Source organism: Mustela nivalis, assembly GCF_964662115.1.
Source record: "Mustela nivalis genome assembly, chromosome: 3".
Taxonomy (NCBI): domain Eukaryota; kingdom Metazoa; phylum Chordata; class Mammalia; order Carnivora; family Mustelidae; genus Mustela; species Mustela nivalis.
In genome coordinates this window covers 31,490,838-31,515,238 of record NC_139022.1, presented here as the reverse complement: position 1 = coordinate 31,515,238, position 24,401 = coordinate 31,490,838, and the positions used below count along the sequence as shown (strand labels likewise).

Here is a 24,401-nt window from a genome sequence, read left to right as displayed (position 1 = left end):
CCTGTAGGACCTACCCGCGGAGTCATAGCCTCTGTACTCAAGCCTCTGCAGGCCCTTAATGAGGGTCTCGAAAATCTCCTTCCTCGTCCGGGGCACTCTGTAGTTCATGTATGCGAAGATTCCTGTGAAAAGAGAGGAAAACCACACGTCTGTCAATCAGCTGGTCAGTGTTTGGGTAAAAAAACAGCTCTGGGGACCCAGGCACGGTGGCATGGCCTGACAGTTTCCTGGCTGCACGCGTGGCCTTCCCCTGACATATCCAAGAGCCATGCTCCCCGCCTGCTTCGGGACGCACCTGGCTCACAGCCCAGCCCATGACAAGAAGTCTCAGGAGGCATGTAAAGAACACATCAGACACCTTGGCCTGACAGTTCCCCCGCAGAGAATTTCTCCTACGGCTGTACTTCGTGACACGGCTTTCATTTAGAATAGCAAAGATCAGGGGTGCCTGGGCGGCTCAGTAGGTTAAGTGCCTGCTTTAGGCTCAGGTCATGATCTCAGGGTCCTGGACCGAGTCCCGTATCAGGCTCCCTGATCCACGATGAACCTGCTTCTCTTTTTCCTTCTGCTGTTCCCTCTGCTTGTGTGCTCTCACTCTCGCTCCTTCTCTCACAAATAAATAAACAAAATCTTTAAAAATATATATAACAGCAGAGATCAGCAAAACCGCCTGGCCACTTGGGAACGTCTGGAGTCCTCGTCTATGTGGATCTCTTGATCTGCACAGAACAGAACTGGGAAGAGTCCTCCTACAGCAGGTGAAACAGGGACTGAGACCTCAACACCTTTTTCCCACTTGCCCCTGTAGCCTGGAACTTTAGCATCAATAAATGTTGCTTTTACAGTAGCAAAAATAAAACCACCTGTTGGCCTGCAGGGAATCCCTATCTTTAAGATAGATCTGCATGCCCAGAAGACTTTATGTGGCTGTATTTCTGTATTTGTATTTCAAAATACTATTTTCCCAAAAAGGGAGAAACAGTCGCCCTGTTGGTGTTCTCCCCAAACTCCTTTGCCCTGAGACTATGGACCCCTGGTCTGTCTCTGTCCCACCCTGCAAGCTCCTTATCCTGGCATCCCTCTTTCCTTTTGTCCACCCTGCCCCATTAAGGGGAATCTAACCTCCTCAAAGCTCAGCTCCCACCACCTCCCAGGACTGGCTCATCCCTCCCAGGCCCCCACCGGGAGTGCTCCTGCTCTGGGCCACCCCTGTGCCCGCGCATCTTGGAATACCTTCATCCCCCGGTAAGAACACAGGCTGGCACATCTATCTTTATACTTCTCACTATGTCTTGGCACACCGTCCTTGTTCAATAAACGTATGTGGAGTAGAGTGACTGTAAATCTACTTTATTCAGGGAAGCAAGAGTATAGATCGTGAAGAATTTTGGCCTTCAGGAATATTCATAGTAACTCATCTTACTGAGGACTCACTACGTGCCAGGCACTCTGCCAAGCATTCCCACACGGATGTCAATTAAAGCTCCCATCAGTCCCTTTCTGGACCAGGAGCCCGGGAGGCTGTGACTTGACCTCAGGACTTAAAATGCCCTAACCACTGGGAAGTGTTGCCTCAGGGATGAATGAGATGAAAAGGCCTATTTCCCTAATTTTCATAATTTAACTTTAATTTTAAATTTTTTCGGGATGACACAAAGGTCTAACCAAGATTAAAACTTTGCCAGGTATCTGCACCCTCACGTTCACTGCACCATTATTTGCCATAGCCAAGGCATGGAAACAAGTGAAGTGTCCAACCATAGATGAATAGATTGAAAAATTATGGTATATATTTACAATGGACTATTCCTCGGCTGCAAAAAAGAAGGAAATCCTGCCATTTGCAGCAACGCGGATGGAACTGGAGGGCATTAGGCTAAGCGAAGTAAGTCAGACAGAGCAAGATCAATACTGTATCATCTCATATGAGGAGTCTAAAAAAATCTCAAACTCATAGATACAGAGATCAGATTGGTGGTTGGCAGAAGCTGGGGTAGGGGGAGGCGGCATGGAGCAGGAGATGGGGGACCCTGGTAAAGATGGTCAAAACATACAAACTTCCAGTTATAAGGTAAGTAAGTCCAGGAGATGTAATGGATGGTGTGGTGACTTCAGTTAATAATGCTCTATTATATATCTGAAAGTTGCTAAAAGAGTAGCTCTTTAAAGTCCTCCTCACAAGGAAAAAGTGTTAACTATGTGAGGGGATGGATGTTCACTAATCTTTTTCCCCCCCCTGGGGATTTATTTTATTTTTTTAAATTGACATACAATGTATTATTTGTTTCAGGGGTGCAGGTCTGTGATTCATTAGTCTTACACAATACACAGCTCTCTGCAACACACTGTCCGTCACTGTCCCCAATGTCCGTCACCCAGCCATCCCATCCTTCCCACCCACCCCCGATGTTTACTAATCTTACTGCAGCAATTGCTTCACAAACACACATAAACCAAATCACTTGGTACACCTGAAACGTATGCGATGATACACGTCTAATCTATCTCAATAAAACTGGGAGGGGGCGAATGCCAGAGAGGAACCTCAGAAAGGACAACCTTCCTAAGGGAAACTGAAGGCTGAGCCCAATTATACACAAAACCTCCTGTAAAATCTCCAGTCATGAAAAAGATTAGATTCAAGCCAATCCAATGTTTCTGAATGAGTGATTCGACATCACTTAAAGGGATGTGATTATGGTCACAGCAGACAAATGTTAAACTGGCTAGAATTCATTCTAGAAGTAGTCAAAAGCAAGGCAATAAAACTAAACACTGCTAAAAATGATATTTTGCATGTTTATGTCCTGTATGTGTTACTGTACATGGGCTATATTTGCACTCAAGTATGAAAGTGCAGAATCTCTATATAAAAACATGCACCCTGTGCTTTCTGACCCGGGACAGATGCTTTCTTTTTAACCCGGCTGAGGTTAATTTTGGCAGTCAGCTATTTTTGTGTTCCTGGCTGACTCGAGGTCAGGTGAGAGTCGCTGAGTCTGAGGTCTTGTGTGCAATTTAGGCATACCCCCCTCGCCCCTCTTGGGTGAAGGAGCTGAGCGTCTGTGTCACACAGGAGCTCACACTACATACCCTACCTTTCGGACCTCAACACGTCTGGGCAGAGGACGTATTTTTGTCACCATACTCACTAAAAAAACCCCACCAAAACAAACAAAAAAAAAACAATATCTACCTTCTAATGGAAACATTAAACAATTTTGAGCAGCTCTATTGGGCTCTAAGTCCCATACTGTAATACTTCCCCATTTAAAGTGTATAATTCAATGGTTTTCAGGACAGTTGGCCCTTAAAGAACACAGGATTGAACTGCCCAGGACCACCTTTTTTCTTTTTTTTTAATAACTACAGTACTATACTGTAAATATATTTCTCTTCCTTATTTCCTCCCTTCTTTTCTCTCTTTCTTTTATTCCTCTTTCCTTTCTTTTTAAGATTTGTTTATTTATTTGACACAGAAAGAGAACACAAGTGGGAAGGGGGCAGCAGGCAGAGGGAGAGGGAGAAGTGGGCTCCCCGCTGAGCAGGGAGCCCAATGAGGAGCTTGATCCCAGGACCCCTGGGATCATGACCAGAGCTGAAGGTAGCCACCCAACAGACTGAGCCACCCAGGCACTCCTCTTCCTTACGATTTTTTTAATAACATTGGCTTTTCTCTAGCTTACTTAATATGAGATATAGTACATGGTCCATTAACACACAGTCTATGTATTAATGCTTCTGGGTAAGGCTTCCACTCGATGGTAGCTAAGTTTTGGGGAATCAGAGTTACACATGAATTTTCAGTGGCATAGGGTGCTGGCACCCCTACCACCCCCATCGTTCAAGGTCAACCCTGTGTTCACAGAGTCGACGGACCACCACTACAATCTAATGTTCGGGTGAAATTTTCATAACGTTAATTATTCTGCAAAAATATCAGAAAGTTCCCCGGGAGGACGCAGGTGAATTCCGGGCACCCTAAATGCCACGTAGGCATGAGAGATCACTGCGTGAAGGGGGGAGCCCCTCACAGGTCATTTTTGGAGTCTTCCCTGGCATCCCAGGAATCCTTCTAGAATTACAGCTGCACCTCACACAGGGGAGCCGACACTGCAGATGACTCAAAGGCCAGATACCAACTCAGGAGAGGTTTGCAATCTGAAATGCTTTCATGAGAGTGCTCCAAGGCGCTGTTTCTGATTCTCCCCTGTGAGTCCCCTTCCTCTGGGCCAAAGTGCACTTATGAAATCCTTCTGTCAGGCCTGGATGCTGTTGGAGGTGCCTCTGGCTCTCAGATCCTGACAGCAGTCTTCTTGGTGGGGAGGTCGGGGTGCTGGTTAAAGTGTCCTTGTCCTCAGGCCCACCAGCTGTGTCCGCACCCAGCCAGGAGGTTCCCAGCCACTCTTGCACAGTTTGGGAGAACCCTGTGGTGAGGGGGGCTGCCAAGGAGTGGTTTTCAAGGTCTTTGCGCAAGAAAGCATGAATCTAATTTCAGCATAAAATCTCCTGCATGCGGACATCTATTCAAGAAAGCTCTTTCATTAACTAAGCGGCATCCCTCTCCTCTCCAGCTCTCTCTTGGCAGGTTTTCCCCTGTACTCTCTGGAGATGAAGGGGGGTGGGAACAAAACCTCAGCATCGACACCAGGATCTTACTATTTTAGAAAAATAAAGAAATGGAGCAAAACTGCTCTCCCGGGCCTTTCTCTCATCATTCACATCAGAATTCCCTCCTGGAATCCCTACCATCGGTAACAAAAGCTACCCCCGAGACTCCATTTTTTACCTATGAGATCAGTTCAAACAGTTCGACGATCCAGCGAGAGCTTAAATTTGCGCACCCCTTCTGGAAGGCAATTGGACAAGCTTTCAGAATTAAAAATGTACACATCTGTGGACCAGAGCGGTTGCTAGGCATGGATCCAAACACTATCCCTGCAGAGGGGCGTGTGTGTGTGCACGAGGACGGTAGCTCAGCTCAGTGCTGTTTGCCGTCCTTGAAGATGGGGGACAGCCTGAGGCTTGGCAGGGACCAGGTAAGTGACAGCAGCACAGCCACATGGCGGGACCACCGTGGGACCACTCTTCCACAGAGAACAAGGTGAGGCTCTGCGTTCTCTTGGAAAGCAAGCTCCAAGATGTGTCAAGGGGAAAAAGCAGCTTGAAGAACATACCTAAATTATGCAAGGAGGGGTGGGGAGACACAGACAGTATTTCTGGAAGGGCATCCAAGACCCTGGGGTGGGATGAGGGTGCAGTGGTTGCCTCGGAAGAGGGTATTGGATACGGGGCAGAAACTCCCTTTCTACTGCACATGTGCACTTTGTATGGTCACAATATTTTGCCACGTGCCCATATACACTACCTTAGCATGTGCTGCTGCACATGTTAGACATTGGTAGACATGGGATTGTTATTGAGGGCAGTCTGACTTCCCTGACTTCTCTATGGCTCCAGGACCCCACTCACCCAGAAGAACCAGGGGCCACAAGAAGGAGAAAGCCCTATCTGAGCTCCCCTTCCAGCATGTAAAAGGATGGGCCCAAGGTCCCCCAAGGGTCCTCCCGCTCATGGGGTTTGGGAGACACCAAGCAGCAGGTGCACGTGGCACCCAGGAAGCCAGTTCTTTCAGAACCTTATCTCGTCAGATCCTCCCTGGGTCTGGGGCCAAGGCTGCCGTTCCTGCGAACAGACAGGGCACCTGTCTGGCTCCAAGGCCAAAGATCTGAGTAAGACACAGCTGGGTCTATGTGAGAGATTGCAGGGCATCTCCCTGTTGCCTCCCCACCAAAATCAGTGTAAACTCTGCCTTACAATCCTACCCCAAGGAGTGAGAAATACCTCACATAGAGAGAGACAGCTCACATCTATGGACAGATGCCCACCTCATCCCTGATGGGAAGACCTCTGACTGCCCTCCCCCCACCATAGGGCCCAGGATCATGGTGACATCAGGAAGCTCCTCTAGGCCCCCATCAGACATTGCTGATTCCGACTCCACTTTCTCTGCCCATCCAGGCCGTGGCAATGACAGCAAGTCTGCCCCCCTGCTCCTCATATCCCTCCCTCCCTTGCACAGGCAGGTTGGTGAAATCCCAGAAATGTCTTGCCTTGGGACAGAGACTGTTGTGGCCTAACCAGCCCAGCTCAGCACATGTCCCATGCCCACACCCCACCCCGGCATCCAGAGTTTCCAAAGAGCTTTTCAGGGCCCTACTCTTAAATCTGAGGGGGAAGTGAGGGAGCAAAATGTCTAGAGGGAGAAAAGTCGAGATAAACTCCAGAAAAGGCTCCAGAAGGGATGCAGGATGGAGACTAGCCCTTTGAAAGGGGACTGTGGCCCTTTCTGCCTGGCTCATCTTGAGGATCTGGGGGATTCTAGCACTCCCTCTGCAAAAGGGCTTGAGTGATTGTACAGTTGACTCAGGACCAAAGGCACCAAGACAAGGTCCTTCCACACATACAAGGGATGCTCAACCTCCAAGTGACAGATAATCCCCGGACACAGGGCCAGAACTAGGAGCAGTGAACTCCTGGAATCTTTCTAACCCCTGGAATGCCTGGGGCGGTGGGGAGGGGAGCAGGGGCTGCCTGAGGCCTAGAGGACAGGGGAAGAGGTCAAATTCACAGTGGGCAGGCTGGGGTCTGTATTCTGAAAATGTGGCTGTAGTTTTGGAAAATCTGTCCCTCCCTCCGAGCATCAGCTTCACAATGAAAGCCCTGTCCTCACTGTGAATGGGGGGTGGGGGGAGACAGCCCTGGGTAGAGATCCAGCCTGCACCCCACTGGGGTGAGGACTCAGCCCCTGGGTCCACATCACCAGACAGCAAGACTGGGACCACCCCTCCCCCAGACCAAGGGTGATCCTTCCACCACCATCCCATGCTTCTCAGCATTGAAGGAGCTGACCTCCTTAGCCCTCGAGCCTAGGTCAAATTAGACTCTAGTCCAATTTTCAAGTAGGGTCACTCCCCACCCAGACAAAAGATGTGCATGCCAGTTGAACTTCTGTCTCAGAAAATTCCCGTGTGTGTGTATGTGTGTTTGTGAGCGTGTGTCTATGTGTGTGTGTCTGAGTGTCAGGGGCGTGTGTGTGAGTGAGCACGTTGGTGTGCATCAATACATATGAGTACGTGTGGTGTAGGGATGTGTAGGAGTGTGAATGTGTTTGAGCATTGGATATGTGTGAGTTTGCGTGTTGAGTACATGCGATTATGAGTGTGAGCGTGAGCATGTATGGGTGTGAGAAAGTGTTTGAGGGTTGGGTGTGCGTATGTGGTGTGCTAGGAAAGGGAGGACAGGCCTACTCTCTTGGGTGAGGCCCCAGGTCGGGGAGCCCACTGAGCTGTGGCCTCTCTGGGCAACACCATCTTGATGAAATGGGGACAATTGTGGCCACCTCCTCACAGAAGTGAGAGCAAAGGCAGAGATCCCACGCCAAGGTTCTCACAGTAAAGATATGGGGATCAGGGGCACCTGGGTGGCTCAGTGGGTTAAAGCCTCTACCTTCGGCTCAGGTCATGGTCCCAGGGTCCTAGGATCGAGCCCCGCATTGGGCTCCCTGCTCATCAGGGAGCCTGCTTCCTCCTCTCTCTCTATCTGCCTGTCTCTCTGCCTACTTGTAATCTCTCTGTCAAACAAATAAATAAAATTAAAAAAAAAAAAAAAGAGGGGTGCCTGGGTGGCTCAGTGGGTTGAGCCGCTGCCTTCAGCTCAGGTCATGATCTCAGGGTCCTGGGATCGAGTCCCGCATCGGGCTCTCTGCTCAGCAGGGAGCCTGCTTCCTTCTCTCTCTCTCTGCCTGCCTCTCAGTGTACTTGTGGTTTCTGTCAGATAAATAAATAAAATCTTTAAAAAAAAAATTAAAAAATAAAATAAATAAATAAATAAATAAATAAATAAAAAGACATGGGGATCGGAGGGCCTGGCTCAGGGTCAGGACAGCCTCTTCCTGCCTCTGGTCTCACTGGGACTCCATGGGTTAAAGTTACCCCACCACAGGAATCCCTGTGATAACAGGAGACTCAGCTTCCTGCAGTAAACGTGTTGGCATTTCTATTTTTAATAAAAAAAAGTTCTTGGTGTCCCTGTCATTTTAGGATTTCGTGAAGAGCAAAGGGAGAAGCAACATATACTCCAAAGTGTACTAAAAAATACTTTAAATGAAGTGTAAGTCTTGTTTAAGCTGCCAAAATTTGGCTATAAAAAATGATCAGATGATCAGATGAAAATTCTTTATTTTCACATCAGATAATCTCCCAGAAGTTTCTCTTTAGGGTGTTTGTTGCCTTGAATCCATCTTCCTTTATAAGCAAATTTCAAGAAATATAAAAACAATCTTTCAATTTAAAAGTACTGCCTACTTGTGTTACGTCACAAAATTTCCAGAAGGTTCTTGTGAACTTGGGAAACCCCCGATGAATAAGACTGAGGGAGGAGTGGCGTGATGATGGGCAGGAGGAGGGGGGCATGGGGAGATCACTTCCAGCGCTGAGCCCCTTTCCAGCTGGTTTCTGCGAAGCCCTCTGTCTGAATGCCCAGGGGAGTCCTGCTGGCAGGATCTGAGCTCCCGAGAGCCAATCGCATGCATCTCTTCTCAACTCCTTGCTTAGGGACCTCACACTCACACTGACGACCTGAAATTAGCCATCGCGAGCCGCTTGTCAAACATTTATCTGCACATCCCCAAGCAGGGGTTCTGTTTTGTAAGGTTCTTATAGCTTGGAGAGGTAGCAAGGCAAGTGACCTGACCCCAGAGTCTATGTCCCATCAACTCCAGCTTAGTCCCTTCTGTGGCATCCATCCATGAACTGGACCATTGTAGGGAGGAAAGGGGTGTCAAATATGATGGGGTTCCCTGTGCAGGAAGAAGTTTGGGGCAAAAGGGTGAGTTTTCTCCCATGTCATGTAATCTCCCTGGAAGTCTAAAATGAGAGACAGGCCCCCTAAGCACATGACAAGCTTTTGTGAAGACTGCCATGCAAGTGAATAGACCGTGTGTGTGTGTGTGTGTGTGTGTATCCCAGGCCCCTTGATTCTGAGGGATAAAACCATGTCTGCTTCTTACAGGGAAGAGATGAGTGGGAAGACTAGAAGACATGGAGGGAGGGCAAGATGGAGTGAGTGCTGTATTTATATGACACAAGACCTGACTTCTAGAAAAGCTGTGAAAACTACTTGGTCGAACTGGGTTTGTGGTGCATGCTGGTGAAGAGAGAGTCTTTAACTGATGCCTACACTCACCTTCTGACTGTGGTGGGTCCAGTCTGCAAGTCCTGGGACCTGGGGACTTGGGTGTGCACATAGGGCACAGAGGGGATACCAATGGCCCTCAACTCAACATCCTTTTGGCCATATCCTGATGTCTGGGATTAGCAACACTGGGCAATTCTTGGGGAAGACACCTAAAAGCCAAAGCCCAACTATAGCAGGGTACATAATGGCCCTCAAAGATATCAGGTCCTAACCCTAGATTCTGTAAAAATATGTATATGGAAGAAGGTCTTTACAGATGCAGTTAAGTGAAAAATCTGGAGATGGGAGATTCTCCTGGATTATCCAAGTCTTATAATCACAAGTCTTATAAAAGGGAGGCAGAGGAAGATCTGACATGGAATGGGGGAAGGCGATGGGACCACAGAGGCACATAACGAAATAAGGAGACACACAGCCAAGGAATCCTGGCAGCCGTCACAAGCTGAAAGCAACAAGGAACAGATTCTTCTGTAGGGCATCCAGGAGAAAGTGGGGGCCCCTTCTGACACTTTGATCTCGGCTCAGTAAAACTGACTTTTGGACTTCTGGTCTTCAAAACTGTGAGAAAATAAATTCACGTTGTTTTATACCAGCAACTTTGTGGTAATATCTTGCTGGCGGCCACTACTACGCCAACTAAGACAAAAGGCAATGCATTCAAAGTGAGGGTTTTCGCTTCTACTAAGAACCAAGAATCTGTTCCTTCTCCAGAGCCAGCTTCACCCCCCGCCTCAAAGATGACTCAATGCAGTAAGTCGTAAAGGATAGGGAAGCCTGAAGAATTCATGGACCAGAAGTGCAAGCCTCCTTGCCCAGTGTCCACGCATGCGCAGTCCCTGCTACCATGCTCTTAGACAGCCTGCGTCTTTAGCTGGACGCACCTGTCCCTCCCTGGCCCTCCTGCTTTTCACTTCTCTCTCTGGAGCTCGTACTTGAGGCCAGGCTCTTGTGGCCCCGTTCCTGGCAAAGTCAGGGCTCCCCGCCTCGGCGATGCTGGGGTCTCAAGCTCAAACTGCACACAGGCCATCCTGTAATGTCAGTGAGTAAGGGACCTGAGCAGGAGAACCCAGGAAGCCTGCACCCATCATCCCAGGGGCCACGGTGCACTCTGCAGATGGATACACTCAGCAGTGCTCACCTTCTTCTTCTTCTTCTTTTTTTTTTTTCTTTCAAGAGAAGCTGAAAATCCCACCTCCTAATGTAAAATCTCCTGATTATGTCATTTGGTGGCTGTAAGAAATAGTTTGAGCCCTGGGTACCACACAGAAGGACGGGCACCCACTGTCTGGCACAGGTCCCAGGGTTCTCCCCGTCTGACAGCGTTTACCTAATGGGTTATCCCACCCCTGCTTGGTGACCACCTCTGCACCCCCTCTCTGACTTCTGGACCCTTCTCTGAGGGCAGGATCATGCCCCAGAGGCCCCAGGTTCTGACAAACACAGGACCTCTCCAGAAGCGGCCAGTCACTACTGAATGAGTGAAGAAGGAAGGAGAGGAGGAAAGTCAGCAAAATACCAGCAACTCTCAGATGTCAACAAAATCACCTCTGAGGGTCTGTGTACCTCTGCTGTGCCCTCAATGTGCTTGGAACTCTGAGCATCAACTGCTTAGTGTGCAGAGGTTCAGCTAGGACTGGGCCCGGCTTTCTGTAGGAGACCCGGGGAAGATGAGGGGGAGACTGGTCATTCTTAGCAACCGTTGGCCCCTGTCAGACCTCAGCCCTGGAGACTCCATCTCTGAGGAGGCTTCCAAGTGGCAGATCACAGTGGGGCAAATACCAGCCCAGAAAGAAGGCCTAAAACAACCCCTCCTGGACAGAGGTGGGCACAGACCTCTTCACGCCTCAGCGTTCTTGCACGGAAAGCGACAAGGGTAAGTAGCTCATTCCAGGAGTATCTTTGCAATTTCCACCCTATCCTTGCACCCAGTATGCAACCATTTCCTTAGTATTTTTCTAGAAAAGTGACGAAGTTTCTGAAAGCCTAAATAAATGCACTACAAAAAGACACAGCCATGAAAAGAAAACCAGTATCACTTGCCATACATGTACAGGCCATCATCTGGGGAAAAAACAAAAAACAAATACCAGAATAACGTGTTTAATTCTAGCCAGCTGCTGCTGTTGAGATCTGAGCTCGGGACAATGTCCTCCTTGCAAGGAGTGCCTGGCAAGTGTAAGAGAGCTGTAAAAGACATCTTAGCACCCAGCTGAGACTTTCTCCTGTCTACTTGAAAAGGAAACAACTTTCCCATGTGGGAGTTGCACATGGCTCCCTGCCTTCACCGGGGTGTGCAGGGTGGGATCTGCTTGGGGGTGGGGGTGGGGCTAGGTAGTTACAGCCCAAAGCTCATCATTTCCTTAGGGGACAAAACATGTGCTGTCCCTTAAGAAAGCAGAACAAAACCCCAGATCAGGAGAGTTTGAGTCCATCTCTCTCCACTAGGCTCAAAGCACTGCAGAGAAAGCTGGATGCAGGTAGGAAGCAGGAAAGAAGGCTGGGGTGCTGGTGGAGGTGGGGCGCAGGAGGGCATCTGAGAAGAGGAAGGAGGGAGGGTACCAGGGCCAGAGGGGCAGACCCTCCCAGAGCAAAGGTCTTGGTCAGTCCACCAGTCTGGCTCTAAGACCTCCCATCAAGGGCCTTGAATGCCGCACGGAGGGGTTTAGAACCCAAAGGGCTCTGGCAAAACCTCCACCTTTACCTCCTCTCTCTGCCCAGAAACACCCACAGGCGCCCTATACATTGTTAATGATGCCCTGCGGCCCTGAGATTTTTGCTGAAGGTTCAAGAATTTAAATTGATGCCTGCTTGGGCTGGGGGAGGCTGCATCCCAAAGCCAGCTGCGGATCCTTGGTAAGACGTTCGTTTTCACTTTCAGGAGCGACTGGCCTCAGAAACAAGGCCTGTATAGATCTTGGCCCAGGGCTGACCGCTGGCACATCCCACCCCACAGCCCTAGGCGAACTCAGACAGAGGCCTTTCATGGCTTCAAAAGTTCCACCAGGTCCTCCAGCCACAGGAGGCTGGAATGGGTAACTGAATCCTACTCAAGCTAAAAAAAAAAAAAAAAAAAAAAAGGCACAGTGACCTTTTGTCCCAGCAGAAGTTCCCCGCCGGCCCTCTCCCCAGCTAGCGGAGGCGGCCCAGCCAGGAGAGTAAGGAATTGCAGATGTGCGCGAAGGGCGGCAGCCGCCCTCCCCACCGCCCAGCCGTCTCCCGGGACAGCACCGTGTCGCCACGGTGTTCAGGACTCCCGAGCCCAGCCCTGCTCCCCATCCCGGATTCCCTCTCCCAGCTTCGCTCGAGGCTGCCTCTTCCCCAAGCCTCGCCGAGAGCCCTTTCAGCCAAGAGGCGGCAACACGGAATCAACCCTTCCAGGGACAGAGGTTCATTTTGGGACGCGAGTAGAACGCATAGGCCCTTCCCGAGGGCACGAGGGCTGCTCCCGATGCCACTGGGGCGAGTCCCGCGGGCTGCCCGGAGGGTGCAGGTGGGGCCGGCTCTCCTCGGTGGCCGCGGTGGGGTGAAAGCCGGGCTAGGCACTCCGCGCCCGGGATGCGTGAGCTTGCGCGTGGCCGCCTTTGTGGGCGACTTGGGGGCGCTTTCCGTACTGGACATGGGATGGGGGGTATGAATACTTCTGTATTGTGAAGGTCCAGGCCCGGGACAGGACCAGTTCTGGCTCCTCTGGAGAGGGCTGGGCCGGGTCGTCCTGACCAAGTCCCGGACCGAGGGTGGACAGTCTCCTCTCCCACACCTCCCAGGAACAGCCACTCGGGGACCGGGGACAGGAGGGGACAGGCTCGGACGGTGATAGCCCCTAGTTCTAGAACGGGGGCAGATCGATGTCCCCGTCCCGCACCACCTCCGTGTCCCCGGCGCCCCGTTCTCGGCTCCAGGCGCCGAGAGGATGGGGAGCGCGGAAGGCGCGCCCACCACACTCACCGCACATCGTGGCTGCTGCTCGTGCCCTTCGCGGCTCGGAGACTCTGCACGTTCTGGACACTCGGAATTCCGTGCGCGCCTGGCACTCCGCGGGCCTCGGCTCCCGCCGCCCAGCCTCCGGCCCTTTTAGCGCGGAGCCCTCCGCCAGAGGCGGGGCCTGGGCGGGGCCTCCTCCCGCCTGCCTGCTCCCCATTGGTCCCCGGTTGTCGTGACAACGGCGGGGACTGGGCCCCCGGGAGGCAGGGAACCGCGTGAGGGGCGGTTACCCGCTCCCCCGGCGCGCGGGCGTCGGGTCCTGGACGTAGACTGGGGGCGGCAGACGATCTGAGATCAGATCCAGACTCAACACGATCTAGGCGTGGGCCCTTGGGCGGGGGACTGAGTCGCTCTGTGCTTCAGTTTCCCCGTCTGTAAAATGGGATGACAGTGGACCCTCACTACCGGGTCCTGGTGAGGATTAAGACAGTGTGTGTAAGGCACAGAGCACAACGTCACACGCCCTGCGCCTCCCCTGTGCGCCCCTCTCTGTGCAGGGCTCCTCCCAGGGCGCACGGGAGGCCGTCAAGCCTGGCCCTCCTCCCTGTGAAGAGGGAACTCTAGAGCCCCCCGGATAGATGAAAAACTGGGGCCTTTCGAGGTGGAAAGGGGCTTTGCCCTAACGGGGCGGCCAGAAGTGGCAAATTCTGGCAGTGGCAGAAGTCGAACCCAGGATTTACTGGAGAGATGGAACTGGAAGGCGGGGATTCCCCAGGCCGTGAGTGCAAAATGGGGCGACCCGGGGAGCCGCCCCCGCCCTGAGCCTCGCTGGCCCGTCTGTCCTCAGCGCACTGGCCCGCGCCAGCCAGGGGCTTCTTCGCCCGCCCACGATCCTGGAGCCCGAACCCGGCCCCCCCGTGAGTCACTGGGACCCGCGTTCCTCCGCCCTGGTTACTGGCCGTCTTCTCCACTCCCTTCTGCTCTCCGGGCCTCGGTCTCCCGAGGAAGGTCACGAGAACTGGCCCAACATTTGCGTACTTTGAAGCCATCTGGTGTTTTTTATTTTACTTTAAAAAAAAAAAAAAATCTTGAAATTCTAAACAGATCCTCCCCAGTCGTGTTAGAGAACAAAACGAGGCTTTCTGCGTCTTGTCTGGGGCATTTCCCCCCGATGTAATCTCCCTCTAGCTTCACCATGGTTCTGCAGGTCCTTGTTTTCCCCATTTGGCCTCTGAGAATACGGAGGATCAGCGACAGTAAGGAAGGGGTTTGGTTGAGTCATTCTGTGGGGAAATAGTGGAGCCGGCTCTGGAGCAGCTGTGTCTGCCTCTCACCCTTCCCTGTGCAGGGTGGTACATTCATTCATTCATTCCTGAGCAGTGGCTTCATGCCTGTCCTGATGCTTAAGGGGACTTCATGATGAGTGAGAGTAATCCAGCCTGGGCACCTGCCTGCCACTTATGGAGTGGTAGGAGGGATACACTAATGTAGCCTCACACAGAGAGCAAGAAAATTCCAGGTGGGGTTGGCATTACAGGGCGGTGGGCAGGGTGGGTTGATGGGGAGGGTGCCAGGCTCTGCCTGGGGCTGGGCTGGGTCTGGAATTGGTGCAGGTCAGTGCAGAGCCAGGGCAGGTGGCCAGAGGAAGCAAGCAGGCTTGAGAAGGGAGGTTCAGGCATGTGCAAAGGTCCTGCTCCTGAGGACAAGAGTTCCACCCCAGACCAGCATGAGGTCATCAGTCCCTCTCCCAAGCCCAAGATGCCAGGATCCCTGGGGTCCTACTAGGGTCCAGATCTGCCTCCCAGCCTCCTTGGGGATTCACAGCTCTCCACTGTGGTTAACATTATCCCCCCTGCTCTGGGGACTGGTCATGTGGCCTGGGCCTAGCCACCTAGCCATGTGGTCCTCCTGGCCTTGGCATTAGTTCAGGGAGCAGCATGTGGCCCATGCTGGGCTCTTGACAACCTGTTCCGAGACATGGGGAAATCAGAAAATATAAGCTTCTTCCCTGTCTGGTGGCACAGCTGGTTGGAGGGCAGGCGGGTGATGCTGGGGACCCTCTTGTCAACTTTGGGGTGGGGTGGGGAAGGGAAGGGATGTCTGAAAGTGCAATCCAGAGCAAAACAGATCTCTAGAATGGAGGAAGATGTACATTTTCTGGAGCCCCTGGATTTAGCTGGGCCCAAAGCCAGAATTTATCCCTGGAATTCCCAGCTTCCCTTGAGGCACTCTGAAGTGACTTCTGTCAATTGCAACGGAATAGAGTCCTGACTCCTTCCACCTTCAGGAGCTGTGATCTGAAGTTCAGGGGAGCAGTTAGGCAGCTGGTGCCCCCAGCCTATAAGGTGCTGCTGGTTAGAGCCCCTGCCTACCCTCGGCCTTAACAGGGACCTCTCCTGGTGCAACCCAGGAGGCCCCCGGGATTTGGTAAAATAAAGTGATCTGCCCGAAGTCACCCAGCTCTGAAGTAGGGGGCTGGTCAGGATCAGGAGGTCCAGGCTTAGCCCCTGTCAGAGGAAGGAGGATGGAAGAACACGCATAGACGCCCTCTCCCAGTCTGGCCCCATACCTGTGCTCCTGGGAGAGTGAGCCTGAGTGGCTGGAGCCCGAAGTCTCCGGGGCCTGGATGATCACCGCAGATGGCTCTGGCCCCACTTTCCAGGAGTGACCTTGACCCCTCTGGCCCACAGAGTAGGACCCTGTGCTTGGATGGCAGAGAGCTGCCCCCAGCATGGCTCCTTCACCCCACACTGTTTTTTTTCAGACATTAAGTTAACTTCTAAGTTGGGGGATTTGTTCATTGACTTGTTTCTCCCATACAACCCGGAGAGCTACTGCCGCCTCCCACGCTGTCCACTAAAGTCCCACAACTCTCCTGGTAGACACAGAATGTGCCTGTTCTCCTCCGGCCACAGGCCTGTTCAGCTGCTTTTTTCTGTAACATTTCTCCACTGGGGTGTGGGGAGGGCTGTGGGATCCATAGCCATTGGGGTCCTCCTGTCAGTCTCCACTTACCCCAGCTGGGCTGGGCCCCCCAGAGGACCCCGGGGGTAGTCATCTGTGCCTCCTGATCTTCCTGTTGCCCCCTGGTCCTTTTTTCCTGGAAGAGATACATTTTCATTTTAGGAAATGAAAAATAAAAACATTTTTAAGGGTTAATCATGTCAGCTTTTTACAACACTCCCAAACATTATTCTTTGCATTGGTAGTCAATATTTTTTTTAAGGATTTATTTATTTATTTTAGAGAGAGATAGAGAGCGCAAATGAGTGGGAGGGGCAAAGGCAGAGGGAGAGGAGTCTCAAGCAGGCTCCCTGATGAGCGTGGAGCCCAACATAGGGCTCGATCCCATGACCCTGAGCCAAAACCGAGTCTGATGCTCAACCTACTGAGCCACCCAGGTGCCCCTGATAGTTATTATTTAAAAAATAATATAGTTGTGCCACAAATACTGCTTTAAAGCCAGAGTTTGATTTCTGATTAGAAAGAATTTCAAATCGGGGCACCTGGGTGGCTCAGTTGGTTAAGCATCTGCCTTCAGCTCAGGTCATGATTCCAGGGTCCTGGCATTGAGCCCTGCATGGGGCACCCCGCTCAGCTCCGTGGAGAACCTGCTTCTCCCTCTCCCTTTAACCCCCTGCCTGTGCTCTCTTTCTCGCTCTCTCTTTCAAATAAATAAATCTTAAAAAAAAAAAAAAAAAAGGAAGAAAAGAAAGAAAGAAAGAAAGAATTTCAAACCATGCTGTGAAGCCCGGATCTGGCCCAGGAATGCCAATGCTGTCAATCCACTTCTGGGGCCATTGCACCCAGGAAAAGCTGGACTCTGCCCAGCCAGGAGGGGGTTGGGGTCCACGTGGTTGAGCAGAACTCTGGGATTGCATGTGCTGGCTGTTGGACATCGGTGAGTGGAGAGCAGCAGGGTGCCCTGGGCCTTTCTGACCAAGACGCAGGGGCTGGTGATGGTAAGCAGTGTATTATTTCAGGCACACATCTCCTCTGGGACAAAAAGAGGCACCAGATCCACTCTTTACCCCTCCCCTGGCTCTGTGCCCTGGGAGACTGGCCTTCCTGGGGGGTCTCAGGCCCTCTGGCTTCTGGTTGGTCTGGAGAGGGAGTGGACGCAGTCATTGTGGAAATCTGCCCCCTGAGGCCTCAGGTTTGGTCTAGTGGCCTCTCCCGCACCACCCTGTCTGGATCCTGCCCGGATCCAGCCCTTCAGGTCTCTGAGTGGTGATGCATGGCATGAGCCCCCACCCCCTAAACTGGCGCCGCCCAGCTCATGGCCTTAACCTTCTACTACGCTGCCTTCTGGAAATGCTCTGTCATCCCGTCTGAGGGGTGACCCAAGGTGACTAGCTGTCTGACTTTCCCTGGGACCGCCCTGGGTTTAGGACTGAGGAGGTTCCCACCTCCCCAGCAACCCCTTGGTCCTGGACAGACTGGGCCGCTGGTCCCTCTGGCTGCCATGGATTTCAGCGGGGATTCTGATACTGCATTCTTGCTCCCCACTCCCCATCCTGTCGCCAAGATGAGATCAGGAAGGGCTCTGTAGGTAGCTGAGTGGACTATTCCATACCACTGCTCCTGTCCTGCAGATTCTGGTGCTGGGGCGGGGGGGCTCTCCGAGGGTGGTGGCCCACGTCCCCTCTGAGTCATCCGGGCTAACAGTGGCCTTGGGTTATGATTCTTGGAGCCTAGGGCAGGGACAGAGGGTGAGGGTTGGAGACTCTTCTGGCATCCCTCTGCATCAGACAGGGTGCGTCTGATAGGGCAGATAGGGCAATGGAGGACACCCCACGCAAGGGTCCATTCCAGAGCAAGGGATCTGGGCCCCAGAGCAAACCCGAACCCATTTTTGCCTCCTGCGCAGCCTGGTCTCCATGTTTGTTGAGAACCTTCTGGACCCTGCTGGGGCAGAAGGGAGGCTTCGGGGAGGGTCTGCCTGGGTGTTCATTAAGCACGTGGGCAGCCACAATGTGTGGGGTGACCAATGGGCAGAAGGGACATTTGGGCCTGTTCTCCTCTCCTCTGGGGACGACACCTTAGATTCCTCTGTGGGATCACCCCTTCTCTCCTCTCAACCTTCTGGGTCCCATGTGGCTGGCTTCCTTTCTAGCTGCTGTCACGGTGTCTGGCCCAGGCCTACGCAATGAGGGCACCACCCTCAGAATGGGGGGGTTGGGTCTGGGCTGGCCGAGGGACCTAACTCAGACGGATGAGAACCAGTGAGTATCATCCCAGAGGAGCACTGCAGGTCCCATTGGGGGAAAGGGAGCTAACTTTCCAGGGAAGTCACTAAGGAATTAGGATATAGGACTGGGGTGTTGTTTGGCCAGCTTCACCCCAATGGGAAGAGTTCAAGAGTGTAGATAAAGCAGAGGAAAGATCCAGCCCTGCCTGAAGGCATGCATGCCTGAACTTCTCCAGCATTCTGTCCTTGTTGGGGTGGCCCCCCCACCCTGGCTTACCTGGTGAGGTTGACCCTTGCCCTCAGGGACTGATGCACTATTTGCCCTCCCCTATCCTCTCCAGCCCCTGCCCAGTCACTGAGTTAGCGGTTATTACCTTCCTGTCCAGTGGGCTGTGGAGGTGGTTCCTTCCTGGGACCGGGTCCTCCAAGCACTGATCTTCGTGACCTTCTCCTGGGAGGTGGGTAGAGCTACCACCAGTTTCTGTGACTCAAGTGCTGATCACTACCATAACTTTGACTTTCCATGGAGCATGGGAAGGTGGGGGGGTCTCACAGCTGATGGAGCTTCCCCATTCTGCGGGCCCATGAGGGTCTTCCACATCTTTGGGAATAATTGGACCTGTCTACAAAAACCATCTTTCTCTTCTTGTCTATGGCAACCAGAGTGCTGTTTTCAACTTCCTTAGAAATATCTTTGTGCTCTTTTTTTTTTTTAAGATTTTATTTATTTTTTTGAGAGTGAGAGAGAAGTCATGAGAAGGGGGAGGGTCTGAGGGAGAAGCAGACTCCCTGCTGAGCAGGGAGCCTGATGCTGGACTTGATCCTGGGATTTTAGGATGGTGACCTGAGCCAAAGGCAGTTGCTTAACCAACTGAGCCTCCCAAGAGCCCAAATCTTTGTGCTCTTGGCAAGTATGTAAACACACACACACACACACACACACACACACTTTTGTTTTGAAAAATTTCGGAAAAAGTCTCGTCAACCCCTACCTACTCATCACCCAGAGTCAACAATTAGTTATTCACGTGTAACTGATTTTGTCTCAACTATCTCTCCAGCTTTGGTTTTGGAGTAAGTCCTGATCTGATTTGATTCTTTAATAACTCATGAAATTTAAGGCCCTTAAGACTGTAATACCAGTATCACACCAAACAAAATGAATAGTAACATGTTAATGTTATCTGACACTCACCTCATCTTTAATATTGATAGGCATTGGGGTATATTCAACATTCCTTGATTGTCTCAAAATGTCTTTTTATAGCTTGTTGGTTTATTTTTTATTTTTACTTTTTGGCTTGTGGGTTTAAGTTGGGATACCAACAGCATTTACCCATTGCCTTTGGCTGGTATGTCTCTAAGACTTTTTAAATTTAGAATCCGTGAAAACACATACTACCTCCCTCCCCCACGGGTGATGGTCTGATATTAGCAAATGTTTTTACACCAGGCAGGGCTCCTAGCTGGCAGGAGGCTGTGTGCGGGCCACGTGCCACTGGTAAAGCAGCAGCCCCAGGGCCTAGAGCAGACAGGAGGTGTGGAGACCAGAGAGCAGGTCTCTGGCCTGGAGCTGGGCTGGTCAGGTTTGCACTCTGGCTCTCTGCAGCCTTGGCGTATATGGCTTTGAGCAAAGCATTCTTCTCTTCCAGAAGATGGAGGAGAGCAGGCTATCCTATCTAGTGTCTGAGAAAGCACCAGAGAGTACATCCTTCCAGAGAGAAATGTGGCGATATGTATCAACAGGGGCCTGATGTCAGGAAGTGTGAAACATACCCTCTAGGAAATGTTGTGAAACTCTGAGACTCTGGGGGTGGGGGATTGGGGTGGGAAGTGGTAAGCAGGGGGTGTGTAGAAGGTATGTTATTTGGTAGAAAAAAAGGGCTACAAAGATGCCATCTTGTGTATGCCTCATTGCATTTGGTTTCATAGATAACAGCTTCGGTGAAATACCATAGAATTCAGCCATTTGCTGAGCACAAGTCAATGGTTTTAAGTCTCTTCTCAGAGTTGTACAACCCCCACCACAATCTGTTCAAGGTTATTTTCTTTCTTTCTTTCTCCCTCCCTCCCTTTCTTTTTTTTTTTTTTTTTTTAAAGATTTTTGTTTATTTGTCAGAGAGAGCGAGAGTGCACTAGCAGTGGGAGGGACAGAGGGACACACAAGGAGCAAGGAGCCCAATGCGGGGCTCTATCCCAGCTATCTGAGATCGTGACCTGAGCTGAAGGCAGACACTTAACTGACTGAGCCACCCAGGCGCCCCAGTTCGATCATCATCTTTCCCTAAAAAAAGAAATCAAGAGCCTCCAAGCCTGGCAGGAAAGGCTTCTTGTCCAAAGGGCATTCATGCTCCTGGGAAGAAGAACGGCCCACCCCAGCCCAGGAAGAACAGGGAGGGCCTCCTGTCCCACCTGCAAAGTGACGGGTGGCAGGCCTAGGACTCAGGTCCCAGCCAGCCCCATGAGGCCAAGGGCTGTGGGGGCCCATGCAGGGCTGGCCTCTTGGCGCAGCCCTCCTGGCTGGCTCCCTCCTTGGCAGGGAAGCCAGGGCAGAGAGAACAAGGCACTCTGTGTCCTCTAGGGATGCAAATTGTCCCAAGTCATGAAGCTGACCGATCTCGTTTTGGATCTTCTTGCAGGTCTGCAGATGTTAGAGAGCAAAAAAAGCTGAAAACAGGCCAACGTCCAGACTCTTGGCCCTCCAGCCTGGCATATCCGTGTGCATGGCTGGAGTCATGGCAGGAATTCTGATAATGAGCAAGCACAGAACCTTTCCAGGAGGGGATATGCTTACTCTGTCTCGAGTCCCACCAACCCTAAACATATAGGCATGTCGTGGTGACTGCCCGTTCTAGGGATGCTGCCCAGTCTGTGTACGTGAGGAACCTTTCACAGCTGGCTAATGAAGATCATTCTGGACGGGACACTGTGCTCTCTCGCTGGCCGTCAAAGATGTCGCTGAAATCCTGTGATGGGGACTTCAATGGCCCCATTGGGATGGGACTTCCAAGATCTCCACTGGGCACACGACTCTGACCGGACCCACCTTCTGCCTTCTGTCCCCTGAACCTGACCTTATAGCCACAAGGCTGGCCTGGAGGGCATGGTTCTGGCCTTGGACCTTTGCTTGGTTCAGGGAACAGGAATGCACCTCGAACTGACTGTTTGACTGAATGTTTTCATCCCCTCAAAATTCATGTGTCAAAACCCTGACTCCCAGTATCATGGTATTTGGAGGTGAGGTCTCTGGGAAGTGGTTACGTTTAGATGAGGCCATGGGGGTGGGACACTGTTGTTGGGATTTGTGTCCTTAGGAGAAGAGGAACAAAGATTTCTCTCTCTCCACACACGGTGCTGAGGGAAGGCCATGTGAAGACACAGCAAGAAGGCTCTATCTGCCAGAAAGAGGACCCTCACTGAGAACCTGAAGAACTGAAGCCTCCACAGATTTAAGAAACAAATGTCTCTTGGGGCGCCTGGGTGGCTCAGTCATTAAGGGTCTGTCTTTGGCTCAGGTCATGATCCCAGGGTCCTGGGATCAAGCCCTACATCAGTTTCCCTGCTCAGTTGGAAGCCTGCTTCTCCTTCTCCCACTCCTCCTGCTTGTGTTCCCTCTCTTGCCGCCTCTCTCTGTCAAATAAATTTTTTAAAAAATTAAAAAATAAAGGAATAAATGTCTCTTGTTTGAATCACCTGGTTATTTTTTTTTTATGGCACCTGAGCTATAAGACTTCAACTTCAACAAGAAAAGAAAGGAAATATTCTGTTCCCAAAAGCAGACCCAGGGACTAAAACAGCATCCTCACGGTGCTGTGCCCAACTCATCCCACCTCCCAGTAGTCTTGGGGCTCAGCAGATGCCTGTCTGGTGGCCACATCTATACAGTGAACCATCCCAGGGAGAGTAGAGCAGTGAGCTCACTTCTCCCGTCAGAGGGACCAGTCCTGGGAGCTGAAGACAGGGGTTCACCCTGCAACCATCTGGAGTGAGAGGTGAAAGGAGGGTCTGCAGATGGGAAAAAGAGAAGACACTGGGCGGTCCAAGACCATTCACTGGGTGTCTGAGGGTCCTAGGTGGGCTCAGACTGAGAAAGGATGCAGAAGCAGTGAGAACCTTCCTTTCTCATTTCTCTTCTTTCCCCAGATGGTAGCAATCTTGTCTCTTCCCTGACAGGATCAAGAGGGAAGGCAGCAACACCAAAGACAAAGATGGGGCTCTGCTCAGAAAACCTCCTGCATGGACCCCTCTCCCACCAGGCAATAGAACTCCTTTACCCCTCGGGCACTTCCTTGGCCAGCCATGCACCAGTCTGGTGCTGGCATCAAAGGCTGGTGATGAGTCAGGTTCCATCTCTGCTGTCGACAGCTCATGGTGAAGCTGGGAAGCAGATGTGAATCTTCACCCTGCTGCAAAGAACAACAGCTTAAAGGGAACAAGTGGAGGCAGCCGCCCACTTTTCCTAGAACTGATCTGATGGTGTGTAACTGGGAGAGGAAAAAAAATTTTAAACAGGTGGAAGTAAAAAAGGGACTTTTACATGACTTTATCATGTAACTCCAGATTTCAGGGGTAGGTTCAGGTATGGCTCGATCCAGGTGCTCTGATCCTGTGCTCCATCTCTTAGCTCTGCTTTGGCTTCAGGTCTGCTTCCCTTTCCCTGCTGGCCCCTGGAAGCCCAAGGCTTATGTCTTACTGACTCAGCAGCTCCAGTGGGGATTCCTTCCCCGAAGATTTCCAGCAAAAGTCTTGGGAGGGATTCATGCATCCCTGAGCTAAACACTGTATATGTCATCATAGGTCTGAGTTACACAGCTCCCATGGGGATGAGGGTGACAGCCCCAATTAAAGCCTGAGGGGCTGTTACTGGACTAAAGGCATGGGTAATGGGCTGTCCATTGCAGATGGGTAGGACAGGGATCGAGCTGAAGAGAAGCATGTGGGGAGCCCACCCAGCCAGAACCCGAGTTCTGTGATTGTCCTTAAACAGAGGTGACCGGGAGGGCTTTTCACTGAAAAGATGCCTGAGGCAGGAGGAAGCTGGTTGGGTGGGCTTGGGTGCAGGCCTGGCAACAGTGGGGAGCTCTGGGAGGTTGCATGGGCAGAGGCTGGGACTATGAGTGTGGGGCAGTGGGGAGGAAGGGAGCCACGGCATGGCCTCCAGTATCCAGCTCTGAGGGCAAGGGGAGAGCCATTTGCTGGTCTTTGGATCCAAGATGGCAGCAGGCTGAGGGGTTGGGGCTGACTGATTGGGCCCTGTTGGATCTGAGCTGCCTATGGACACAGGCCCCCTCCCAAACCCACCCCACAGATGTGAGTCTGGAGCTCAGGGAGGGATTGCCCTGGATGCAGGTATTAGAGCTGAAGACCCAAATCTGAAAGAAGTGCAGAGGAAATGGAGATACAGAGGAATCCAAGTCCTGGTGCACCCCCAGCCCCCCGCGCTGGCCTGTGACCCTGTGAGCCTTTTCACCTCTAGAAGACTTATCTGTGAAATGGGGCTGAAAAAGCCTAGCTCCCAGGCAGCTAGGAGAACAGAGCAGGATGCCCTCTGCAAACCACAAAACACAGGCCAGGTGCTCAGAGGACAGCAGAGATGGGGGAGGCAGGGGAGGCCACAGAGGGTCTGAGAACCATAACCCAGGGAGGGGCAGTGTCTATCCACATAGAGGGACTGCTGAGGGCCCGTTAGCTGAGGTAAAGTGGCCATGGCAAGGACTGGGAGGTGGGGTTCCAACCCGGTCAAGGGAGCTTAATCAGGGTGGGGGGGACATTCTGCTGTGGGGTCACTGCCAGGGACAGCCGCAAAGACACCCTGTTGGCAGCATTCAGACCCTTAATTATTTTCTCCTAAAAACACAGCTGGGAAGTGAATGATCACTGGCCTTAGGGACGGGTGTTGCCCAGATGGCCTTTCTGTCACCCCTCCCAGCATAACAGGATTTTTCAAGATCATCTTGTCATCCTGCAGATGAAGAAAATGAGCTGTGTGTTACTTGTTTGCAGAGTGAGTCAGACTCCAGCTTTGGGGATT

The 24,401-nt window shown here is 51.8% G+C and overlaps 1 protein-coding gene and 1 long non-coding RNA gene across 2 annotated transcripts in view; one reads left to right on the top strand and one right to left on the bottom strand.

Moving 5' to 3' along the window:
• Positions 1 to 13,411, bottom strand: part of GFPT2 (glutamine-fructose-6-phosphate transaminase 2) — a 42,785-nt gene extending 29,374 nt beyond the window's left edge. The window contains exons 1-2 of the mRNA XM_082723564.1: positions 13,204 to 13,411; positions 15 to 122 (exon numbers count right to left, since the gene is read on the bottom strand). Of these exons, the coding sequence (XP_082579690.1) occupies positions 15 to 122; positions 13,204 to 13,396 (301 nt within the window). The 5' untranslated portion in view covers positions 13,397 to 13,411. The remainder of the gene's footprint in view (positions 1 to 14; positions 123 to 13,203) is intronic.
• A 7-nt stretch (positions 13,412 to 13,418) lies between these two features.
• LOC309861123 lies at positions 13,419 to 22,059 on the top strand. Its single transcript, XR_014309768.1, has 2 exons — positions 13,419 to 14,096; positions 21,010 to 22,059. It is a non-coding gene; the product is annotated as an uncharacterized lncRNA (long non-coding RNA).
• Positions 22,060 to 24,401: the final 2,342 nt, after the last annotated feature.